This window comes from Colletotrichum godetiae (genome assembly GCF_030913485.1).
Source record: "Colletotrichum godetiae strain CBS 193.32 chromosome Unknown BDP55scaffold_4, whole genome shotgun sequence".
In the NCBI taxonomy this organism is placed as follows: domain Eukaryota; kingdom Fungi; phylum Ascomycota; class Sordariomycetes; order Glomerellales; family Glomerellaceae; genus Colletotrichum; species Colletotrichum godetiae.
Genome location: NW_026851252.1, coordinates 913,017 through 932,058, shown reverse-complemented (window position 1 = coordinate 932,058; position 19,042 = coordinate 913,017). Strand labels below are relative to the sequence as shown.

Below are 19,042 nucleotides of genomic sequence, written 5' to 3'. Positions count from 1 at the left end.
TTAATTTGTACAATTAGGTAATTGGGTGTGGAAGGCATCGTTATGGAGGATGAGGGATCGATTACCAACAGCGGAAGTGACGATTGATAGCGGGAAGCGGAAGTTGTGTCGACACAGCATGAAGACAAAACATTGGCATCGATGAACTTGACGCCGAGACCCTTGAGCAGGATGTTTCTCCTTTAACGATCGCTTGCTTGCCTCGTAACATGGACGTGTGGTGTGCGTTTATACAGGACCACTCACACCGAGTCTGTTCCTTAAATCACTCTCCAAATGGCACCGGCTCTCTGGGTATCTCGGCCGCGGCCGTCGTCTCCTTCCCTATTCATCCTCTTGATCCACTCATTCTCCCTCTCTACCGCCGCCGCCTCAATGTCCTCCATGACGGCCAGCTCGTCGAGCATGTCCCTGACGAGACTGCCGCACCCGTCCAACATGCGCTCTAGGCTCGACGCTTGCGTGGTAGTACCAACAGCCGCGTCTCCGTCCTCCTCTCCCCCGTCGTCATCACCGCGATACTCTAGCTCCCTGAGCTGGGCACCCCACCCCTCGAGCCGCCTCACCAGCGCCGCGGCCTCCTCTTTCCAGCGCGCGTCGAGACCGCCCCCGAAACGGACGTCGGCGTTGTCGTCTAAGAGTGCAGACGGGTCTGCGCTGTCCTCTGCGCGGGCGCGCGCGGCTTCGAGGTCGGAGAGGGTGGAAGCCCAGCGCTCAAAGGCGCGGACGAGGCGGTGGTGTTTGCCGCCTGGGCTGTCGAGGGACCAGAGGGATGTGAGGAGGGCGTCTAGGCGCTGGATTCGCTCTTCCAGGGGTAGGAACGATGTCTTGCCGCCGCCGCCGCCGCCTGCGGATGATGACGTTGGTGTCGTCGCCCAGTTGCGTAGGGCAACGAGGTTACGGCGCTCTGCGGCGTCGGATTCTAGGGCCGCGAGGTCTCTTGCGGAATTTGCGAGGTTGGCGTGGCGCGCGGCGAGTTTGGAGCGGGCGCTGGCGTGCCACTGGGATGTGACTTGCGGCAGGTCACGGTGGAGGAGGTGGAGCTGGAGGAGCTCGGTCTGCAGGCGGGACGTCTCTGCTGTGAGGGCGACGTTGGCGGGGAGTTTTGAGGGGGACGGGGCGGCGAGGTAGGTTGCTGTCAGGGGCTTGGGCGCGAGGGATTTGGCGGGGGAGTAGTGCTGTTGAAGGGTGGAGAAGGCTGGGCGGAGGACGGATGGTTTTGTTGTTCTTGGTGGTGAGGTTGGGGAGGGGTGTCGTTGTTGGGCTTGTTGGCGGGCGAGATGTGGTGGTTGAGATTGTTTCAGGGGTTGGCGGGAGGGTGCTGTTGTGATACTGCCTGCTCGGGCTGTGCGTGTTGATGTCGTTGAGGTTGTTGCTGCTGAAGAGAGAGAGGAAACGGATGGTTTGGAGGAGAGGCGGTCTGTTGCTGAGGGCGGACGGGGTCTCGCGGTCGTTGTTGATGCCGATGAGGATGGGTAGGAAGACGCGGGAGGTGCTCCGTACAGGGACGTCGGGCGAGATCTCGGTGGGGGAGCGGCCCCGGTAGACGACGTCTGGCTCGGCGGTCGGAGGATGGTGCTGTTGTTTAGGGTCGCGACGCTTCTTGCGCGCGTGTGGCCCTTTGTCGGACTCCCGGCTGCTCCCGCTGCTGTTGCTGTCGATGTCGATGTCAATGTCGCCCCTGGTGCGGCGGCGCGTCTTGAGGCTGGTAGACCGCCTGACGTGGTCGGTCTTGCTGTCGTTGGCGTCGACGGTCCGGAGCCAGTACCGGCTCTGGCTGTTGCGGTGTGGGATGACGAGACGAGGCTGAGGTTACTCGTCGAGGCGTTTGCGGGGTATCGAGTCCGCGTCAGGCCCGGTTCTCTCGTCGAAGACGTCCTTGTGAGGCCTGAGAGCGCGCTTGTCCTGCTTAAGGGGGCGCTTGTTGGTCCCGAGCTGGTCGATGCTCCTCCTGCTGCCGTGGCTGTCGCATCTCTTTGCCTCGTCGACGTCGACGTCGTCGCGGACGCTAGTTGACGCGTCGAGGAACTCCTGCTTAGCAATGACGATAAGGGGTTCGGTCTCTTCGTCTTGGGCGCATCGGAGGCGGTTGTGGCCGCCGTGCTGCCGGCGACGCTGGCGCCGGAGACAGTACGTGTTGTAGGACGTGTTGCGGCGAGGGACCGGGGCGCGGGGAGTCTGCTCGGGGACACGGGGCGGTGTGACGTGGACGCCGATGCTGATGGTGGTGGTGCTGCTCCTCCTCTTGTGGTCGAGCTCGCGGGGCCTCTAGCTGCTGCTGCGGTCGAAGCTGAGGATGTGGAGGTTGTCGTCGTCGTCGTCGTCGTCGTTGGGGGGAGATCGGTTGAGGAGCCTTGCGTCGGCTTCCGCAGGGAGCGGGTACGGGCTAGTGACGAGGACATGACTGCGCCGGGTCTCTGGGGTGTGTGGTGATCATGCGGTTCGGGGGTTTCTCTCCTCGGTAGGAACTCGACGGTTTCTTTGCGCGAATCGCTACTCGTCTTTGTGGTAGTTGCGGGGACCCCGCGCTCGAAGTCGGTCGATCGTTCGGTCGCTTGAGGGGTGGAGAAAGAATCGCAAACGTAGGGTTGACGAGGGTCACAGAGCGATCGGTGGGGATGTTCACCCAAGTGCCGCCGGGTTCGCGATGTTGATGTTGATATTCGACGTCAGGGGCCGCGCCGTATCCGTACGGTTCTTTGCGGTGTGGGGGTTGCTAGGGGCCCGGGCGGCGGTGGGGGGCCGATGATGTGAGGATCAGGTTCAGGTTCGATTGAAGTCCATGTGAAGATAGTGGGATACTTCTTTTAAGCGTGCAAGTACTGCGGCAATGTGAGTACTGTAGTAATGGATTGGCTGGACTCAGCTGGAGTCCTGGACAGCCTACCACCTCTACCCGCCCGCCCCGCTGCAGGCCAGCAACCTTCTAGCGCCGGCGCTTGGGTCACCTCGACTCCAACGTCGGCGGGCTGAGCCGAACAGTGGCACCCCGTCTGTTCGCGAATCTCAGCTTTGTGTTCCCTTTTTTTTTTCCCTTTTTTTTTTCTCTCCGATGAGACCCTCCCTACCTTTCGTTTCGCCTTAGCCTACCTGTCCGTATGGATACATCCCTCGTGTGTCCGCAGGCCGCGATGCAGCAATTTCCGGTGCATCCGGAAAATAGCTCAACGTGCCTGGTTTTTTTTTGCTGAATATCGTGCCCCAACATCGTTGCAGATGAGTAAGTTGTGGAAACAGTCCCGAGCTCTGCTTGTTACACGACGTATTCCTGATGTATGTCTCGCTGGTGTCCCTAGATTCTGGTCGTGTGTAGCACTACAGTTCACCGCATATACGAGCTTGAGGATTTTTTTTTTAAAAAGTAGTCGGGTTTCAATTCCGGCTCTCTGAGAGCCCACCCTTCCAGATCTGTAGTAACCTGTCTTTCCCCTTTGCCTGTCTTATCCGTTCTCGTTATGAAGCTTCGTTTTCGTATGCTCAGAGCTTGCATCAAGCAAGTAGTGGTAATCCTTCCACCAAACAAACAAACAAAATGTGCGCGTGACCCTTTTCCCCTTCCTTTTCCTAGGGCCACGACTTCCTATACACAAACATTGGTATCTTGGGGCGAGAAGGGGTATCAACCAATCGACCTCTCTCTATCTAATCCCGCAATGCAGAAAGTTAATTTGCCCCCCTTGACGATATCCGTGAAAGTCCGGCCGTCGGGGGAATGTTGAAAACCGCTTGGAAGTGAAATGGCCATGTGATTTCCCTATGCCAAGCAAAGAAGAAAAGAGTTGGAAAAGAATGCGAATGCAAAAGCAATCAGGCCGCAACTGATTGCTGGTACTGTTGTAGTTGTTGATCATCTGTGCGCTGCTCTCCCTTCTCAGAGGCCTCGATGCCGGTGGCTGTGGGAGGGCGCTCTTGGGAGGAGCCGTCACTTTGCGGGTTACCCTCCAAGTGAGCCACGAGCTTTCGGAGGTCTCTGCGGTTGCTGTTGAAGATCTGCAGGCAGGAACCGCACATGCGTACGTAGCAGAACTGGCACTTATAACGGTCCTCGGTATCGGCCTTGCCACAAGTCTGGCAGGTGAGGGCGTAGTTGCGGTTGCGAGTTCGGTCCATGGTGCGGTGCTTGACGTAGCAGTCGAGCATGCTCTCCTTCAGGGGCAGAGCCTTATAGATCATGCCGGGACTGGGAGGCTCGGAACCCTGCATGGGGAAGAACGACGCGCGAGGGTCGGCAGGTGGCAGGTCTTTGGCCTTGAGCTCGCGGTACTCGACGGGCTCTTGGTTGGGGCGCTGATCTCTCGGGGCAGCTCGCATATCTCCCTGCGCGAATCCGGGTGCCGGCGCATAGGGCACATACTCCCGCTGCTGCTGCTGTTGCTGCTTGTTGGGTGCGGCCCGAGGCGGGAACTGGTTCTGAGGATCGGGACTAACGGGGCTGACGGCGAAGTCTCTCGTGATTGTCGGAGGGACCTCGCTGCTGGTGACAGGCCCATCCACGCGCATTTGAGGCAAGCTTTGAGCGTTGTGTAAGTTGCGCGCCGTGACCGCCTTGCGGGGAATAGGAGGCTTGGACTCGTTCGATTGATCGCGGCCAGGCTCGGGGGAGGAAGCCGGTGAGACGGGCGATACAATTGTTTCGACAACCGGCGTTTTGACATCCTCCTTCTCATAGTCGGGAGTCGGCAGGCGTTGGGTTGGCGAAAGTGCAGTGTCGCTATGAGACGTTCCCACATTTGCGCCATCCTGACCATCGCGCAAATGATGGATTTTCTCCTTCAACCGCGAAACCTCTTGGCCCATGTTGTTAGTTTGAGCCGCTTGACTTTGAGAGGGAGCTGGACGAATATTTCTGCCGGGAAGATTTGATGTGCTGCGAGGGGGGAATTGTTGCTGCTGGGTCGGAGGAGGGGTTGCCGTGTATGAGGATTGCGCGGTGTTTGGTTGAGAAGAAGCAGCAGTTGACCCGTGGCTGACTGTGAGGTGTAAATCTGGGACCTCTATATTACGATCAGATTTTACAGATCTCCTCCTCCATAGTGGTCGCTGTTGTTGTTGCGGCGATGCTGCCGATACATAGCTTGTCGGGCTGCCAGCAGTCGGGGCGGGTGCCGAGTTGACCGGAGCGGCGCCGGCCTGCTCATTGTAGTAGGCCGGGTGAGGCGGCAGTCCCTTGTTGGATGTGAACTTTTGTGCGCCATAGTGGCCATTGTCGCCAGATGACACCGAGGTTGGTGTCAGGATCTTGTTTTCCCTTGTCCCATACTGTTCAGAGTTATATGCCTGGCTCGAGTCTCTCTGACTTGCGCTTCCATCCGGCGACATGATGAGGGATTCCCCAGAGCTTCTTGAGTATGCCGAGAGCAGACTGCCGATCGAGTTCCTTTCGTCCTCGGGAGAATACTGCTGTTGCTGCTGCTGGTTCGCCGGGGCCGAGGGTGGTGGTGCTTGCTTTGCAACTGGGCGGCGCGGTATATGTACCGGGGGCAACGCTTTTGTCTCGAGGGGAGGGAGTGGAGGGAGAGACTGGTTGAGGGGTTGCGGTGGTGGAAGCGGTTTGTCTGACATGGCGAATATCTTCGTCTTCTTGGACGGGACGGGAGGAACGGGAGGTATCGAAGGGAGTTGCTTATATTTGGGAAGAGATTCGGTCTTTGGAGACGGAGGGGTGGGTAGGGCTTTTGAGAAGCGCGATCTTCCCTTGCGACTGTGAGAACGGAGGAAGTCCATTTTGAACGAGGGCCCCCAGATGGCGGTGGGCTACCCTATACTGTGTAATTGGGATGACGGGGCAGTATCCGTATTCCGTACCCCTTCCCCTTTGCTACCTTGCCTCTCTTCTCTCTACCTTGCCTGCGGATGTACGAATAGTTTTGGTCTGCTTAGACTCTCACCAATCGGCTGGCTGGAGGAAATCACCAAGGAGGTAGGGCCAGGGGGGGATCAGGGCAGCAAAAGCTGACCACGGAGGGCTGGTGGGACTCGAGAACGTGGGACGAAGGAGGGATGGCGACAGGTTGATTGGACCGATGATGTTCGAGGGGGGTTTGCCTTTGCCACGATGTTCAGTATTTTCAGTGCCGTAGTGTTGCGATGCTAGGAGGAACAAGCATCAAGGGTCTTTGGAAGAGAGGAGTAGGGGAGGAGTGGACGAGGATTCCGCGACGAGCACCGCTGCATATGCCTGTAGGATGAGGAGTAGGTACCTTGGTAAGGAGAAAGAAGAAACTTGTGAGGTGTCCAGGAGTTGGTTGGATAAGAATGTAACTTGAAGGGGTAGCAGAAGCAGAACAATGACTGAATGACACCGGAAGAGATGGGAAACGGGAGAGAGAGTACGGAGTAGTAAGTACAGGGTAATGGGAAGTGTAGAGGGGGGAGGGGGGTGTAAGTTCGGCGTCAAGTTTAAAGCTGGCAGCCACGGAGAACCCTGCGACGGGGCCGGGTGTCTGAACGTTGACTTTTTCTTCCCTCTCTGTGGTTGGGAACTTGAGAAGTTGGGATGGGATTGACAAGGATGTCATCGATATGTTTAAGGTGAAAAGTACCTTGTGGATGCCCACCTCATCAGCAATGCAGAAAAGGCAGATGCGTCCAGTTCCATTGGTACGAAGAGGTACGGATACGCGGCGTGTCTGCTACGGTATTTGCACGTAACATACCTACTAAGCACCAAAGGTCGATAAGGTAATGGGCGATGGGAGACATGTACCTTGAGTGCGTTGTGAGCAGCTAAAAGGTACTTGCTAACACATCACAATCCTTCCATTTAGTGTACTTCGTGACGGAAGGCACTATCTTATTTTTGCTAGCGTCTAGTGCCTGCCTGGACGACTGCGTACGCACCTAGCATCGTGGCACCGCAAATTCCGTCATTGGCTCCGTCAGACTGGATCCGGCCCCTCCCATCCCAAAGTGCGGAGCAATTGGCAGTTGCAACCCTCTCAAAGTCAGAGCAAGCATCGGCAGCCCTGCAATGAAAGCAGGCATTGCAAAGCAGGATTCAGGAACAAGAACACTTCTTTGCCGGGGTTGTTCGGGGCTGGGGGGGGGGGGGGGGGGCTGGCTTGTGCTTGCACTGCTTGGCCGGCTGGGGCTGGCGGAGTGGCGGCTCGCAGATGTGTTGACACGTCTCCATGTACTCCACCACCAATTTCACTATGGGAGTCGACTTTGACAGCTCACCTAAGCACCTCGCCAGTCCACCACCATCGGCACCCGCATCATCAACCCACGGGCAGCGGAGGCCGAGAGGAAGCCACCCTCAGGCTTCAGCTGTCAATGTCAATCCCTCCCATGCACCTTCCGGGCTGTGCTCTCTCTTTCCAAAAAGGCACTACGGAGTACTACGACTACGAATCGCTCAGCATTGAGCAACAGAACAACCACTCTAGGTACTCTCTCAACCGACCTCTCTCCGGATTCATCCTCTTATGAGCACCTTAGTAGAGTCTGCACTCACGCAACCAAAAAAAGCCCAGCGGCTTTTGCTTTCACGCGCATGCGGCTCCTGATTCAATCCCATCTTTAATCTTATCCTGCATACCTCGGTCGCGGCAGCTTCGAGACATTAATCAGAGGACAAGACAGGCGTGCCTCCAGCAAAACCAGTCAACCACCCCTCCGCGCTCCGTCACCACTCGTCGAATCGTCTCCAATTCCCATCTCGATTGTTGGTAGGCTGAAACAGCCCGCTGATGGAGGGGACTGCCAGTACGAAGTATTCATTCGACCCAGGCTCGCGTTTAATCACTACGGATCGCACATCGCAATGACTGAGAATGCGTCTTGTTACGAGTTGACTGTACAAGATGAGCTTCTTTCCACTCCTTCGTTCTCTGAAGGGTTCGCCAGATGACGCCATGGCCTCATTCATCAGCTGTCGACAGAGTCCAAATGGCGAGGCCACCCAAGTACCCAAAATGAAGCGTCTACAGGGCTCCTACGACAGGAATCCGATCTCCCTCATCCGATATTTCGTTCCGACGTATCTGTACGACAAATCGTTTGCGGCGTGTACATATCCTCCGTGATCCTCGTGATAGATGGCACCCTATCTGCACCTCAGCCGCCATGCCGCGTGTTGAGGCGACATGCACCTCGTTTCGCACTTGGCTCGAGTCGGTATCGGCATCGCTACCAGAACCCTCGATTCTTCTGTGCTACTTACCTACGGACACTATGCACGCCATCATGAATGAACTCCCCAAAGAGACAGAGAACCGCACCCAAGCTAAACCACCCGCGGGCCGCCGTTTCTGCCCACAACGCCTGTTTGCGGAATCGAAATTAACTTGCTAGCATCAAGGCCTGTCCAGCGGGACGTGGGACCTCATGGAATGCACCGTTGCAGACTCGAAGCAGGGAGAAATAGGTACACAAAAGTCACCAATCGCAGCCCGCACACCGTCTCGTTGAAGCTGAACAGAGGCCGCCGCCCAGCCACTCTCGACGTGGCAGAGGTTAAACCCGCATGATGTCTCGCCCGTGCGTGGACATAGCGCGACGCACGCGATTAGACTACTACGATCTTGAGCTCTAGCCTTGCAATCTGTCAACTAATTATGCCTTCTAGACCGTGTACGATCATTGACAGCTGGTCTGCGTTCGCCGCTCGCGTTTCTGGGTCCGCCGCCATGAGAACGCCCATTTACAGAAAGTTGTAGCGACCGAGCATGCCATATAGCGATCTGCATCAGGGAAGCCAACCAGACTTCAGAGCCTTACGGCTACTGGGTCGAGGACGGGGTCACATCTCACGTTCAAATCCCCGTCCGGCATCAGAGATTTGTGGGTGCCTTGCGGCTCGCTAAGCCCAGGAGCCCGCGCTGCCCGTGTCCCCCCCTGACGAGGGATCTGTTTAGCAAAGACGAGGTGAAATCCAAGTCTGATGAACATCGGATCAAACCCCCTGAGAGCTGCGCCTGGCGTCGAGAAATTGTTCTGCGGCTGCAAAACTGGCTTTACCGGAGCAGTGCCCCGGAGGGAGCACTACCTACATGAGTGCCTACCAGCGCAATGCCCTTGTCGCTCGCATGAACAGCAGGTTTGAGCCATTTTGAGTTCCTCGGTCATCCGAGTCTCACACGCCTGCCTCTGGGATGACCTTGCAAGCACTTCAGACCGAGGGGTGCCGAGCCTCCGCCGGGCTTCCCCTGTGGCCTGTGCCCGCCCCTCGAAAGCCAGAGGTCGATGACGACAAATTGTCGAACTCCAGTCTCCCTCCTTGTAGATGCACAAAGTTGGGACGACATAAGGGGTCGGATGCGCCATGGTCGCACTGCGTACCACTCTGCCATCTGTTGACCTTCAACTATTGAAAGCTTACATTCGTGAGGAAACGTCTGGGACGATGTCGACTAGACTCACTGGAGATGTTGTACAGCACACGAGAATCGACAACGCTGGCCATGCTGTTCTACTGATACGTACGGAGTAGGGGAGTAATAGGTACTCGTAACCGCCCACAGCACCACTCGATTCGAATGGGACAAGCGGCCGTTTGATTGAGGAGCGACGTCCACGGGCTTGGCACGAAAAGGGACGCATTGCAGCGGACCAACGACAAAGGCCTTGTTCCTGTTGGTCCAAGTCCAGCCAGCCGTCGAATGGTTCGCATCGCGGCATGCAGGTTACGTTCTTGCGGGAACCCGCATCGCGGAAAATAGATTAACATTAAAATGATTTTTGGGGCAGCCTTTGTGGAAGGATGGAGCAGAGACGCGACGGTTTGTTTCACACCGGCAGGATTTTTAAGATGAGATTCGATCCGTACCCATTCCACATCTTAGTGTCATGGTGAGCGAGCACCCTCACTGTTCAGTCACAATGTCACACCGTAAGGTACTTCATCGTTCCTGCTGGCCCGCCCTGCTTACTCTGCCGGCCGATTGATTTGATTAACGAGGCCACTGCTCAATTGCTGGCCGGGAAGCTCGGGGCGATTCGGTCGAAGGCCAGGCGATGTGAGGGCTTTCCCCCCTTCAAGTTCTTGGGAGCAATGAAGCGGGTTGCCAAGCACACCAGGCCGATTTGATCTCCGACGCCGTTACATTTCCACCTCACGAGTCACCGGCTAACACCCTAGTTCTGTCAAAGTCTGGACGTGTCTTCGCATTCTTGTTTTTTCGGCCGCCCGTTGTCGATGAAGGTTTCGCATCGAGCACTTGAGTGCAGAAAGTCTCTGCTCTGGTACGACTCGACTCCAAGTAAACTCATGAGCTAGGGTTCAGACCGACATCTTCATCGCTGTCTTTGACTTTTGTTTTTTTAGGACTCAAGACGGGAGACACTGACCCAAAATGCTTCTTCAGTCTCCACTCTCCGAGAGACTTGTGCGATCACGTGCTTCACGGCGGGAGTGTCGTCATAGGCGATAAGGCACGTTTCTAGGCTTATCGCGCGGGCAAGCATCCGATGAGGACCCCGACAGAAACGGAGCTTAACTGTATGCAGGAGGCAGATTAGCAATCCTCGTCGGCCACAATGCGAAAGTCGGAGAGATAGCGGGGAGAGATAGGGAAATCAATTGACTTCTTATACGACCGGCATTTGGTGATTGTGTCTCTTGTTTGGAGCGATTCAACGTTTTTGGTCATAGGGGGAGAAGACAGCAGAAGTCTCGCGAGTAATTTCATCATCACCAGCAACACTCACTAGTTTCGGCTACCACCTGTTCCGCGAAGATGACCGGCTCCGTCAATGGCACCTCCGTTCCGACGGAGACGTCGCCGCTACTGCGCAACTCCGACGCGGATGCGGCCAATGGCAACGGCACCGTCGACTACGGCGGTCAGCAGAACGGCGCCACGTCCGCGGCCGCCCCCGATGCCGATGAGAATCGGGACGGCAACCCGGAGATGGCTAAGAAGATGCACTTTCTTCTTCCGGCCGTCGGCATCGGCGTAGGTTCCACTCTCCCAGCCCGGGCCCTCCTTGGCGCAAGTCTTCGGGCGACGGCGGCGGCGGCGGCGGCGGCTCGAGTCGACCGCTACAGAATCGGTATGGACTAACTGGCGTTTCTTTCTAGATCTATCTCTGCGCCGTCGACCAGCTGCTCACTGTGGCGACGTATGCCAAGATCGGGAGCGAGCTTCACGCGCTGAATTACACGAGCTGGCTCGCAACATCGTGAGTGAAGCACCCTTCCTCCCCCGTCAGAGACGATCGTGACATCCAATCTCGTATGTGATGTAAGACGAGGCAAAGTACTAAAGTGATGGCCCGGCAGCTACTACATCACCCTAACCAGTTTCCAACCCCTCTACGGCAAACTCAGCGACATCTTTGGCCGCAAAGAGTGCCTCCTCTTCGCCTACACAATCTTCGCCATCGGCTCCCTGGGCTGCGGCCTCGCCCAGACTTTCACCCAGCTCTGCGTCGCCCGCGCCATAGCCGGCATCGGCGGCGGCGGCATGAACAGTGTCGTCGCCATCCTCCTCAGCGACATTGTCCCCCTCCGCGACCGCGGCGTCTGGCAGGGGTACCTCAACATCATCTTCGCCGCCGGCACGTCCACCGGCGCGCCCCTCGGCGGCCTACTCGCCGACTCGGTCGGCTGGCGCTGGTCCTTCACCGGCCAGGTCCCGCTCTGCGTCCTCGCCTTTTTGGCCGTGTACTTTGTCCTCGACGTCCCGCGGACGGACCACGCCCACTGGCGCGAAAAGGTGCGGCGCATCGACTTCCTGGGCGCCGCCACGCTCGTCGCCGCCGTCGTCGCGCTGCTCGTCGGTCTGGATTCCGGTTCCAACAACGGCTGGTCGAGCTTGCTTACCGTTGCCGCGCTCGCCGCCACGCCCGTCCTGTTCTCCGTCTTCGTCTACGTCGAGATGCGCGTCGCTTCGCATCCCTTTGCGCCGGGCCACATCATCTTTGACCGCTCGCTGTTCGCGTGCTACCTCGCAAACTTCTTCGGCATCGCGGGCCATATCGCGTCCATCTTCTTCATCCCGTTGTTCTTCCAGGCTGTGCAGGGTACCTCGGCCACCGTCGCGGGCGCGGCGCTCGTGCCGGCCATGATCACCTCCGTGACGGCGAGCGTCAGCTCCGGCTACTTTATGAAGCGCAAGGGCCGGTATTACACACTGACGGTACTGGCGTACGGCCTCATGGTCGTCGCTGTGGCGCCGACGGTCGCGGCGCTGTATTTCCGGTCCTCGGCAGGCGTTGTGGGCGGCATGGCGCTGCTTGCGCTCGGGGGCGGCGCGGGAATCACGACGACGTTGGTCGCGTTGCTGGCTAATGCGGCGGCGCGGGATTCGGCCGTCGTGGTTGCGTGCTCGTATCTGTTCCGGAGCCTGGGGTCGAGTATTGGGATTAGTGTGTGTTCGTCTGTGCTGCAGCAGGTGTTGCGGACGCAGCTGGCGGCAAGGCTGAGTGATGGTGACGAGGCGAGGAGGGTGGAGGAGAGGGTTAGGGAGAGTTTGGATTATATTCGGGAGCTGCCGCCTGCTGTTGCTGGGGAGGTGAGATCGAGTTATCAGGTTGCGACGTTGGGGGCCATGGTGCCTATGGCGGCGTTGCTTGTGCTTGCTTTTGGAAGTACCTTCTTCATCAAGGAGAGGGCTCTGGGGAAGAAGTAAGGGTGTGGGAGGGAGAGTTTGGAGTGGTGTTCTCCCCCCTTGGAGTGGAAGCCTCATGGCGAGGTGTGGATTCGCGACTTGGTATCTACACGTTCGCGAGGGTAGAGAATTTTGGAGGAGAAACTGGGCGGGAGGGATGTTGCTTTACCCGTACCGGCTTGACATACCTCAGGACTCTGTGTAACGCAATGGGTAGGCTTATAAGCGCGTCCATACCCTGTATATATACCTCACGTAGAATCTTCGAACCCAAGACTTAATCTCTCAACCCAAAAGCATCTCTGGGATCTTGCGCAAGGCTGAGACAGCATTTTCCGAAACAACATTGAAAGACATCATTCCACCCTACCAGCGGGATATAGGTTCATACTGGGAACTCATTGGCTGGGAGAGTAATCAAACAACATCTCAATCCAAATGTTCTATCTTACAGCGCCGATAGCTATCTATAATTCTTTCTTGCCTGAATATAGTCGGACTGAGAGGCGAGATAGAATACTGAGCGGATTAGGCGCTTGGAAGATATCGTGATACACGTCACCGTCATAAAGCATTTAGACAGAATTTCTCGACGAGGAAAAGCCCGCCATAGTCTGAAGGCCTCTACAAGAAGGTGGCCGAGGAACCAAGCGTCAAATTCTGACGACAACTTGCAGGCATACTCTCGCCACAAACGTCGCAAGAGGAAGCGGGGTTTTGATTGAACTTGTCTTATCCGAGACATGAAGTCTCGTTGTAAGAGATATATACCAGGTACGAGGTCAGTTCTAAGAAGGACATGCCACCACACCAAGTTAAAGCTAATTGCATGACAGAGTGGCACATATAAGTTAGGCACGCATAATTGAGTACTTTATCTTGCTTCTTTGGAGCGACTCGGTCAATTCTGGTCTTTCTAGATCACCAGTTGCGAAAGCGAAGCCTAGAGGGGGTGGAAAGCTTGTCTCCAAGTCTCTCCGCTTTGAATTTTCGTTCCCCTTACGAATATCCCAACAATCTCAGGAAACGATGAGATGCTGCTATTGGTGGCACGTTGGGCAAACGAAGCTTCGGAATCTTGTGTTCTGAACCCGTTACCGTACTCGCGTTGTGTGAGGGCAATGATAAACCGCTATGTAGAAAGCATGACGACGAGAGTCATCCACTTTCGAGATTCCATCTAATTCTGTCGGAGGAAAAACGCTGATATGGGAGTATAAGCCTTCCTCAAGCTCATATGTAGTCATAGTGACTGACGTCTCCAACAGGTCGAAATGAATGTGCGCTGAGAGCTGCCGAGGGCCACCTAAGAATCTCGGCAAGGGGGCAAGAGGGTTTCTGAGCCTTTGGTGAGACTGGCTGTATATTGTGGTATAATATGAACAGTAAGACCTTCAAAAGTATTCGCTCTCCCTCTCCAAAGAATGCCACTTTAGCCACCATAGTAGCCACCACCAATTGGTCTTCCAATATACCCGCCTCCAACTCTGCCACCGCCATTACCTCCACAAGCTCGCCTGCCGAACCCGCCAGGCTCCATGTCTCTAGTCTCGAACTTGGCCTCATCAACTTCGAAAGGAAACCTGGCATTCTGTCGCTCGACCGGGTCAGCGCTGTCATACAGGTCCGTCTTGAGAGGGTCGACGGCGCTGCCGAGCGCGATAGAGTCTTCTTCGCTAAAGAACATGAAAAAGGTGTCGGCGGGCTTCGTGCCGTCGCAGTTGGCGTCCGTCACGACGACGTTGTCTTGGTTGGCGCAGTAGGTCTTTGCGCCCTCGGCGACGCGCGCAACGAGGATGGCGGCGGCCAGAGATTTGAGGCCCGGCAGGGCGACGTGTTGTCGCTTCATGATGGATGTTGTTGCTGTGTCTCTTTGAAATGTAATGAATGTAAAGGCTTGGTTTGGATTTTAAAGAGAGTCGTGAGCCAGGGTCTTGTAGCCTAGCTGAGGATGGAAGACATCGGGTTGTAGAATGTGGATGCGAAGCGCTCAGCCCGTCACTTATAATGCTGATCCTCACCTGAAAAGCTCCGAGCCGCTCGCAACTTGATAGTTGAAGTCATAATACAACAAGCTTTAGGAAAAGTGGCAACCAAGCTACCAACTAGACCCGGGGCTTTAATACTCCCTCCATCAAGGGAGCCTATACTTGCAATCATCAATTAGACACACCGAGGGAAATTGACTACGGAGCCTCCGAGTGCGGTTTCATCGGCCTTTGCTGCTAAATCTCGATTTCCGTCGGGCCCTGCGGGAGCCGGTGTGGTTTTTGAGGCTGGCAAGTGACCTCGTGATTACCGTGGTAAGTTTAGGTATTCTGCGACCAAGCCAACCAGTACGCTGTTCTTTGATAATGTTGGGCAGAGGAAACGAGTGCACAGTCTCTGATATTTTGAGTTGAGCTTGAATAAGGCAAGCCCGGCGCGCAAACGATTAATTAAGCTTTTGCCTACGCCTCTGCTCCAACCACTTACACGACTCAAGCAAGGGGATCTTCATTTCCGAGTATACGACGAACGACTCAAGGAAGGAGTGCATTTGTATTGACTTTTAGGGACCGCAATCAAGGACAATTATGGTACCTCTTAAGAGTTGCAACTCTAATTCAAGAGTCAACTAGTCTTAATCATGGGATGAACACCAACTGTGTCAATCTCGGTCACGCACATATATACTTGTCAGCATGCAACTGCTCTTGTGTGACGAATGCCCCTCTACCCTAATTCCCACTCAGTCTGGAGAACCGTCTAAGTCCAAGGCCTGACACAGAACAGCTCTCAACTTTACAGTCAGTGACCCATCCCGCACGCAAAGCACACAAGAGCAACACCCCCTTGAATCTCAATAACTAACATACAACTAAATCAGATGCGTCTCGCCTCAATCCTCTCAGCCACGGCAGCGGCCATGGCCGTCTCCGTCCAGGCAGGAGGACAATGCGCCGACAGAACGGCCAGCGGAGACGCCATCACGGGGTTCCGGTTCTCGCCCGGCTGCAACACCTGGCAGTGGTACTCCCGCGACAAGGGCACGACCATCACGCTCAATCCGGACTGCCAGCTGCGGCAGGCGTGGCCGAACCCGACGGCCGTGTCGTACGTGTGCATCCGGAACAAGTCGGGCGGGAACAAGTGCTTTGCGGCGCCGACGCAGAACGACCAGAACTTTTGCGGGATCCCGGCGGATTGGTGTAACAATATCGAAAACATGTGGGGTTGGGCGTAGCGACTTAGAGAGAGAATAGATTCCCGTGGCTACTATATGTTGCTTGGTGCCCTTTATGTTGTACCCTTTGGGTTGTCTTGCGATACTTGCTATGTCTTCGGCATAGGGTCACACAAACACTCAACATCGCTTGGTCAATGACGATCCATAAATCCCAGTCTATATTTTTCCTTTTCTTGTCCTGCGGAATGCCATCACAAGCAACTTTTGATAGCACGTGCTGTAGCCACATCGGCGACGAGGCCGCCGAAGCGCTCTTTTTCATCCCTTCTCATAACAATCTGAAAGCAAGTGACCCCCGACCCACGGCCGACTTAAAAGCCAGCTATAGTCACAGTCCGAGAAAGCCTACGCCAACACAGCCCATCTCAGCTTAGACATTGAGCTCGGCAGCACTAGTGTTCTTGATGTACTCGGCGTAGGCCTTGATCTGCTCCTGGACGGGGCCGCCCTCGCCGCAGTAGCGCTGGACCATGGTCGCGGAGCGGCCAGTGAACAGGTTCGGGTCCAGCAGCTGGTCGATGGAGTCCCAGACGGGCTTGAAGTACTCCGTGGCCTTGATGCGCTCGATGAGGTCGTTTTTGCCGCCCTGCTTCTTGACGACGTCGGCGGCCTGGTGGGACAGAACGCGGATCTCCTCGTGGGCTTCCTGGCGGGAACCGCCCTTGGCGACGATCTTCATGATGATGTTCTCGGTTGCCTTTTCCACAAATGTTAGCCAATTTGTGCGCGAAACCCACCATTCTCTCCGGGGTGTGTTTTAGCCTTACCATGAAGGGGAGCTCCTCCATCACGTGGGCGCGAATGACCTCCGGGTAGATGACCTGCGTAGCTGTGAGCGATATATTTCATGGTGGTTGGGATAGACAAGCGTCTTGTTCCCGAGTCTGGAAGGGGTGAACAGGATGATTTACCAGGCCTGACGTGACGTTGTCAAGTCCAAGAAGGATGGCATCTGAGCATGTTAGCACAACTTTGACAACATAGCAGTGCATATAGGTGTCTCAAGTCGCTCATAACTGACCTGCCAAGAGGAACATCTACTACTGGTTAGTCTCACGTCATACTCGTAGACGGGGTGAACTTGCCTCAGGGATATCGATTCTGCGAATAGCAGAGTCGTCGAGAGTTCGCTCAACTAAGCCGTTGCCATTAGCAACTTGGGAGTTTCATCAGAGTCGGGGGTTTAGGGGGCTTACACCACTGGTCCGCGTACGTATCCGCGAAGTTGGCCGGCAAAGAGCGCAGCTGGCTTATGTCAGCATGAATCTTCTTCCACGCACTCGGACAGACGAACCTTGCGTCCGAGAGAGCAGATACGCTCGCTGCGCATGGGGTTTCTAGTAATGGTGTCAGCTCGTTGGAATGGTCTTGGTCATTGCTAAAGGGCGCCAGTGCAAGGATCTAATGTGGACATGCGTGCCGTCTGCTGAGACCCTTTCAAGACGAAAGCGGGGGAAAGAGAAAACGCGGGGTGTTTCTACCTCTTGTACGCCCTGTGGTGAAGTCAGCATTTCGACTCTTTTGCAAGTTAGGAATCACACATACATTGCTGAGGAACCGATCTGATCCTTTTCTGGAGACATTGTCAGCCCGATATTCGGACACGATCCATACCCCCCCTTTTCTAAACTCTCCGCTGAACAGTCCTTTGAGAATGCAGGGATTCAGGGGCAAGAGAGCCTTCCAATACTCACCAAAAGGCTCTTCCATCTCCTTGGAGTGGGCGAGATGTCGGATGTCATTGGTAATGTGCATGGCGGTTGCGCCGAGGCCGCAAATCGCGTTGCTGACGTCGAGATCCGTCTTGCGGGTGTATGTCTGGGTTGAGATGTCATAGGTCTTGGGGAAGCCGGCCTTCTCGCAGAGAAGGTCGTTGAGCTTGTCAATCTTGCCGCCGTCTCCCTGGAAGATCTCCATGAAGGAAGCTTGCGTTCCGGTGGTTCCCATCGCACCGCGGAATGCCAAGCGCTCACGCGCAGTCTCGATGTTCTTCAAGTCCATGCACAAGTCCTGGATCCACTGTGCGGCGCGGCGTCCCACGGTAATGAGTCTTACCAGATGTCAATGTGTATTCTTGGCACAGGAATAGGGGCGAGACTCACTGTGCGGCCTGGTAGTGGGTGAATCCGAGAGTTGCGAGCCTGTAGAAATTCTTAGTCTCTTATAGGACCTCGCAAACGGATCATTCCCAAGACTACGCCGATCCAACCGTTTGATCGAGCCTTGACTTACTCCTTGTGCTGGAGAGCGAACTGGGAGAGGTTGTGAATAACCTTAGCCAGCTTGGGCAAGAGAAGGTCCATCGCATTTCTGCCAGGCGTTAGTTTTCAACCTCTGAAGTCATCTTTCTCGCATTACCTCATCAGGATGAGCTCTGCGTTATCCTGTAATACAATATGTCAGCCACTATTTCACAAGACCGTCTCAGAGACCCTTAAAATTGTTCCAAGGAGTCTTGAGATAGTACAAGGCGGCTCCCTTTACGCAGGCGAGCGTGAGGCAACATACAGTGACGAAGCAGCTCGTGGCACCTGTATACACAATAAGTATGAAGAACACCACATGAATCGCAGATTTAACTGATTTCTTACCCAGATGAATGATGCCAGCGGCGGCAGGCGCAACTTGGCCGAAAGCATGGACGTCTGCGAATAGTTTTGTCAACGCCTCAGGGCGATCCGTGTAAGAGGCCACGCCCAAATAAACCACTTACGAGCCATCTGTGAAAAGCTGATTAACATTTGAGCAAATTTTACCAGAGTCTACACATTTACTCACCACGTCATGACGCCGTCTCTTCTCCTCAACGGCAGCCACCTTGAAGTCCTCGTCGGTCAATGTCAGGTGAGCTCTCATTTGCTCCAAGGCCTCCTCAGAGATTCCATCAATGCCAAGCTCCTTCTCGCCTATATCAAAGTCGTCAGAAATGAGTCTGATCAGACCATGATGAGAGAAATTCCGTCACTCACTCTCAGCCAACCAGAGCCAGAGCTGTCTCCAAGTGGAATGACGGTTACGCTGGGAGAACAGCTTCTTGGCCTCCTCGCTGGCGTATCTGCCATCGAGGGGCGTCTTGTACGTGTCGAGTCCGGACATTTTGAGATTTGTGTGTGTGTGATAATTTTGAGGATCTTCACGCCTTAAACAAAGAGGAAAAAACCTTTACGACAAAATAGTCACTCTCAGAAAGTAAATGCACGAAAATTGTCCGGCGGACTGGCACTGACATGACTTGGACCGATCGCGGGGTACTTTTTAA

At 55.5% G+C, this 19,042-nt stretch overlaps 6 protein-coding genes across 6 annotated transcripts; 2 read left to right on the top strand and 4 right to left on the bottom strand.

Moving 5' to 3' along the window:
* Nucleotides 1-260: 260 nt before the first annotated feature.
* On the bottom strand, nucleotides 261-5,562 carry BDP55DRAFT_723996 (uncharacterized protein; the record flags this gene model as incomplete). The annotated part of the gene is made up of 4 exons (XM_060578827.1): nucleotides 261-1,227; nucleotides 1,334-1,777; nucleotides 1,817-2,218; nucleotides 3,833-5,562. The coding sequence occupies 4 exons, from the start codon at nucleotides 5,560-5,562 to the stop codon at nucleotides 261-263; spliced, it is 3,543 nt and encodes a 1,180-aa protein (XP_060435103.1).
* Nucleotides 5,563-5,896: 334 nt separating this feature from the next.
* On the bottom strand, nucleotides 5,897-6,731 carry BDP55DRAFT_263845 (uncharacterized protein). Its single transcript, XM_060566360.1, has one exon. The coding sequence runs from the start codon at nucleotides 6,516-6,518 to the stop codon at nucleotides 6,069-6,071; it is 450 nt and encodes a 149-aa protein (XP_060435102.1). The 5' UTR covers nucleotides 6,519-6,731; the 3' UTR covers nucleotides 5,897-6,068.
* Nucleotides 6,732-10,679: 3,948 nt separating this feature from the next.
* On the top strand, nucleotides 10,680-12,575 carry BDP55DRAFT_541674 (major facilitator superfamily transporter; the record flags this gene model as incomplete). Its single annotated transcript, XM_060568242.1, has 4 exons — nucleotides 10,680-10,898; nucleotides 11,024-11,124; nucleotides 11,225-11,999; nucleotides 12,057-12,575. 4 exons carry the CDS (start codon nucleotides 10,680-10,682, stop codon nucleotides 12,573-12,575), a joined length of 1,614 nt encoding a protein of 537 aa, XP_060435101.1.
* Nucleotides 12,576-13,912: 1,337 nt separating this feature from the next.
* Nucleotides 13,913-14,549, bottom strand: BDP55DRAFT_764242 (uncharacterized protein). The gene has a single exon (XM_060580918.1). It carries the CDS (start codon nucleotides 14,401-14,403, stop codon nucleotides 13,987-13,989), a length of 417 nt encoding a protein of 138 aa, XP_060435100.1. The 5' UTR covers nucleotides 14,404-14,549; the 3' UTR covers nucleotides 13,913-13,986.
* Nucleotides 14,550-15,462: 913 nt separating this feature from the next.
* Nucleotides 15,463-15,780, top strand: BDP55DRAFT_723993 (uncharacterized protein; the record flags this gene model as incomplete). The annotated part of the gene is made up of 1 exon (XM_060578826.1): nucleotides 15,463-15,780. The coding sequence occupies one exon, from the start codon at nucleotides 15,463-15,465 to the stop codon at nucleotides 15,778-15,780; it is 318 nt and encodes a 105-aa protein (XP_060435099.1).
* Nucleotides 15,781-15,966: 186 nt separating this feature from the next.
* Nucleotides 15,967-19,022, bottom strand: BDP55DRAFT_263683 (adenylosuccinate lyase). The gene is made up of 18 exons (XM_060566359.1): nucleotides 18,753-19,022; nucleotides 18,562-18,689; nucleotides 18,497-18,503; nucleotides 18,375-18,428; nucleotides 18,292-18,314; nucleotides 18,142-18,167; nucleotides 18,016-18,093; nucleotides 17,886-17,924; nucleotides 17,478-17,833; nucleotides 17,329-17,356; nucleotides 17,265-17,276; nucleotides 17,078-17,120; nucleotides 16,980-17,028; nucleotides 16,869-16,918; nucleotides 16,805-16,820; nucleotides 16,695-16,735; nucleotides 16,551-16,604; nucleotides 15,967-16,480 (listed from the first exon to the last, which is right to left on the bottom strand). The coding sequence occupies exons 1-18, from the start codon at nucleotides 18,877-18,879 to the stop codon at nucleotides 16,154-16,156; spliced, it is 1,458 nt and encodes a 485-aa protein (XP_060435098.1). The 5' UTR covers nucleotides 18,880-19,022; the 3' UTR covers nucleotides 15,967-16,153.
* Between the last annotated feature and the right edge of the window lie 20 nt (nucleotides 19,023-19,042).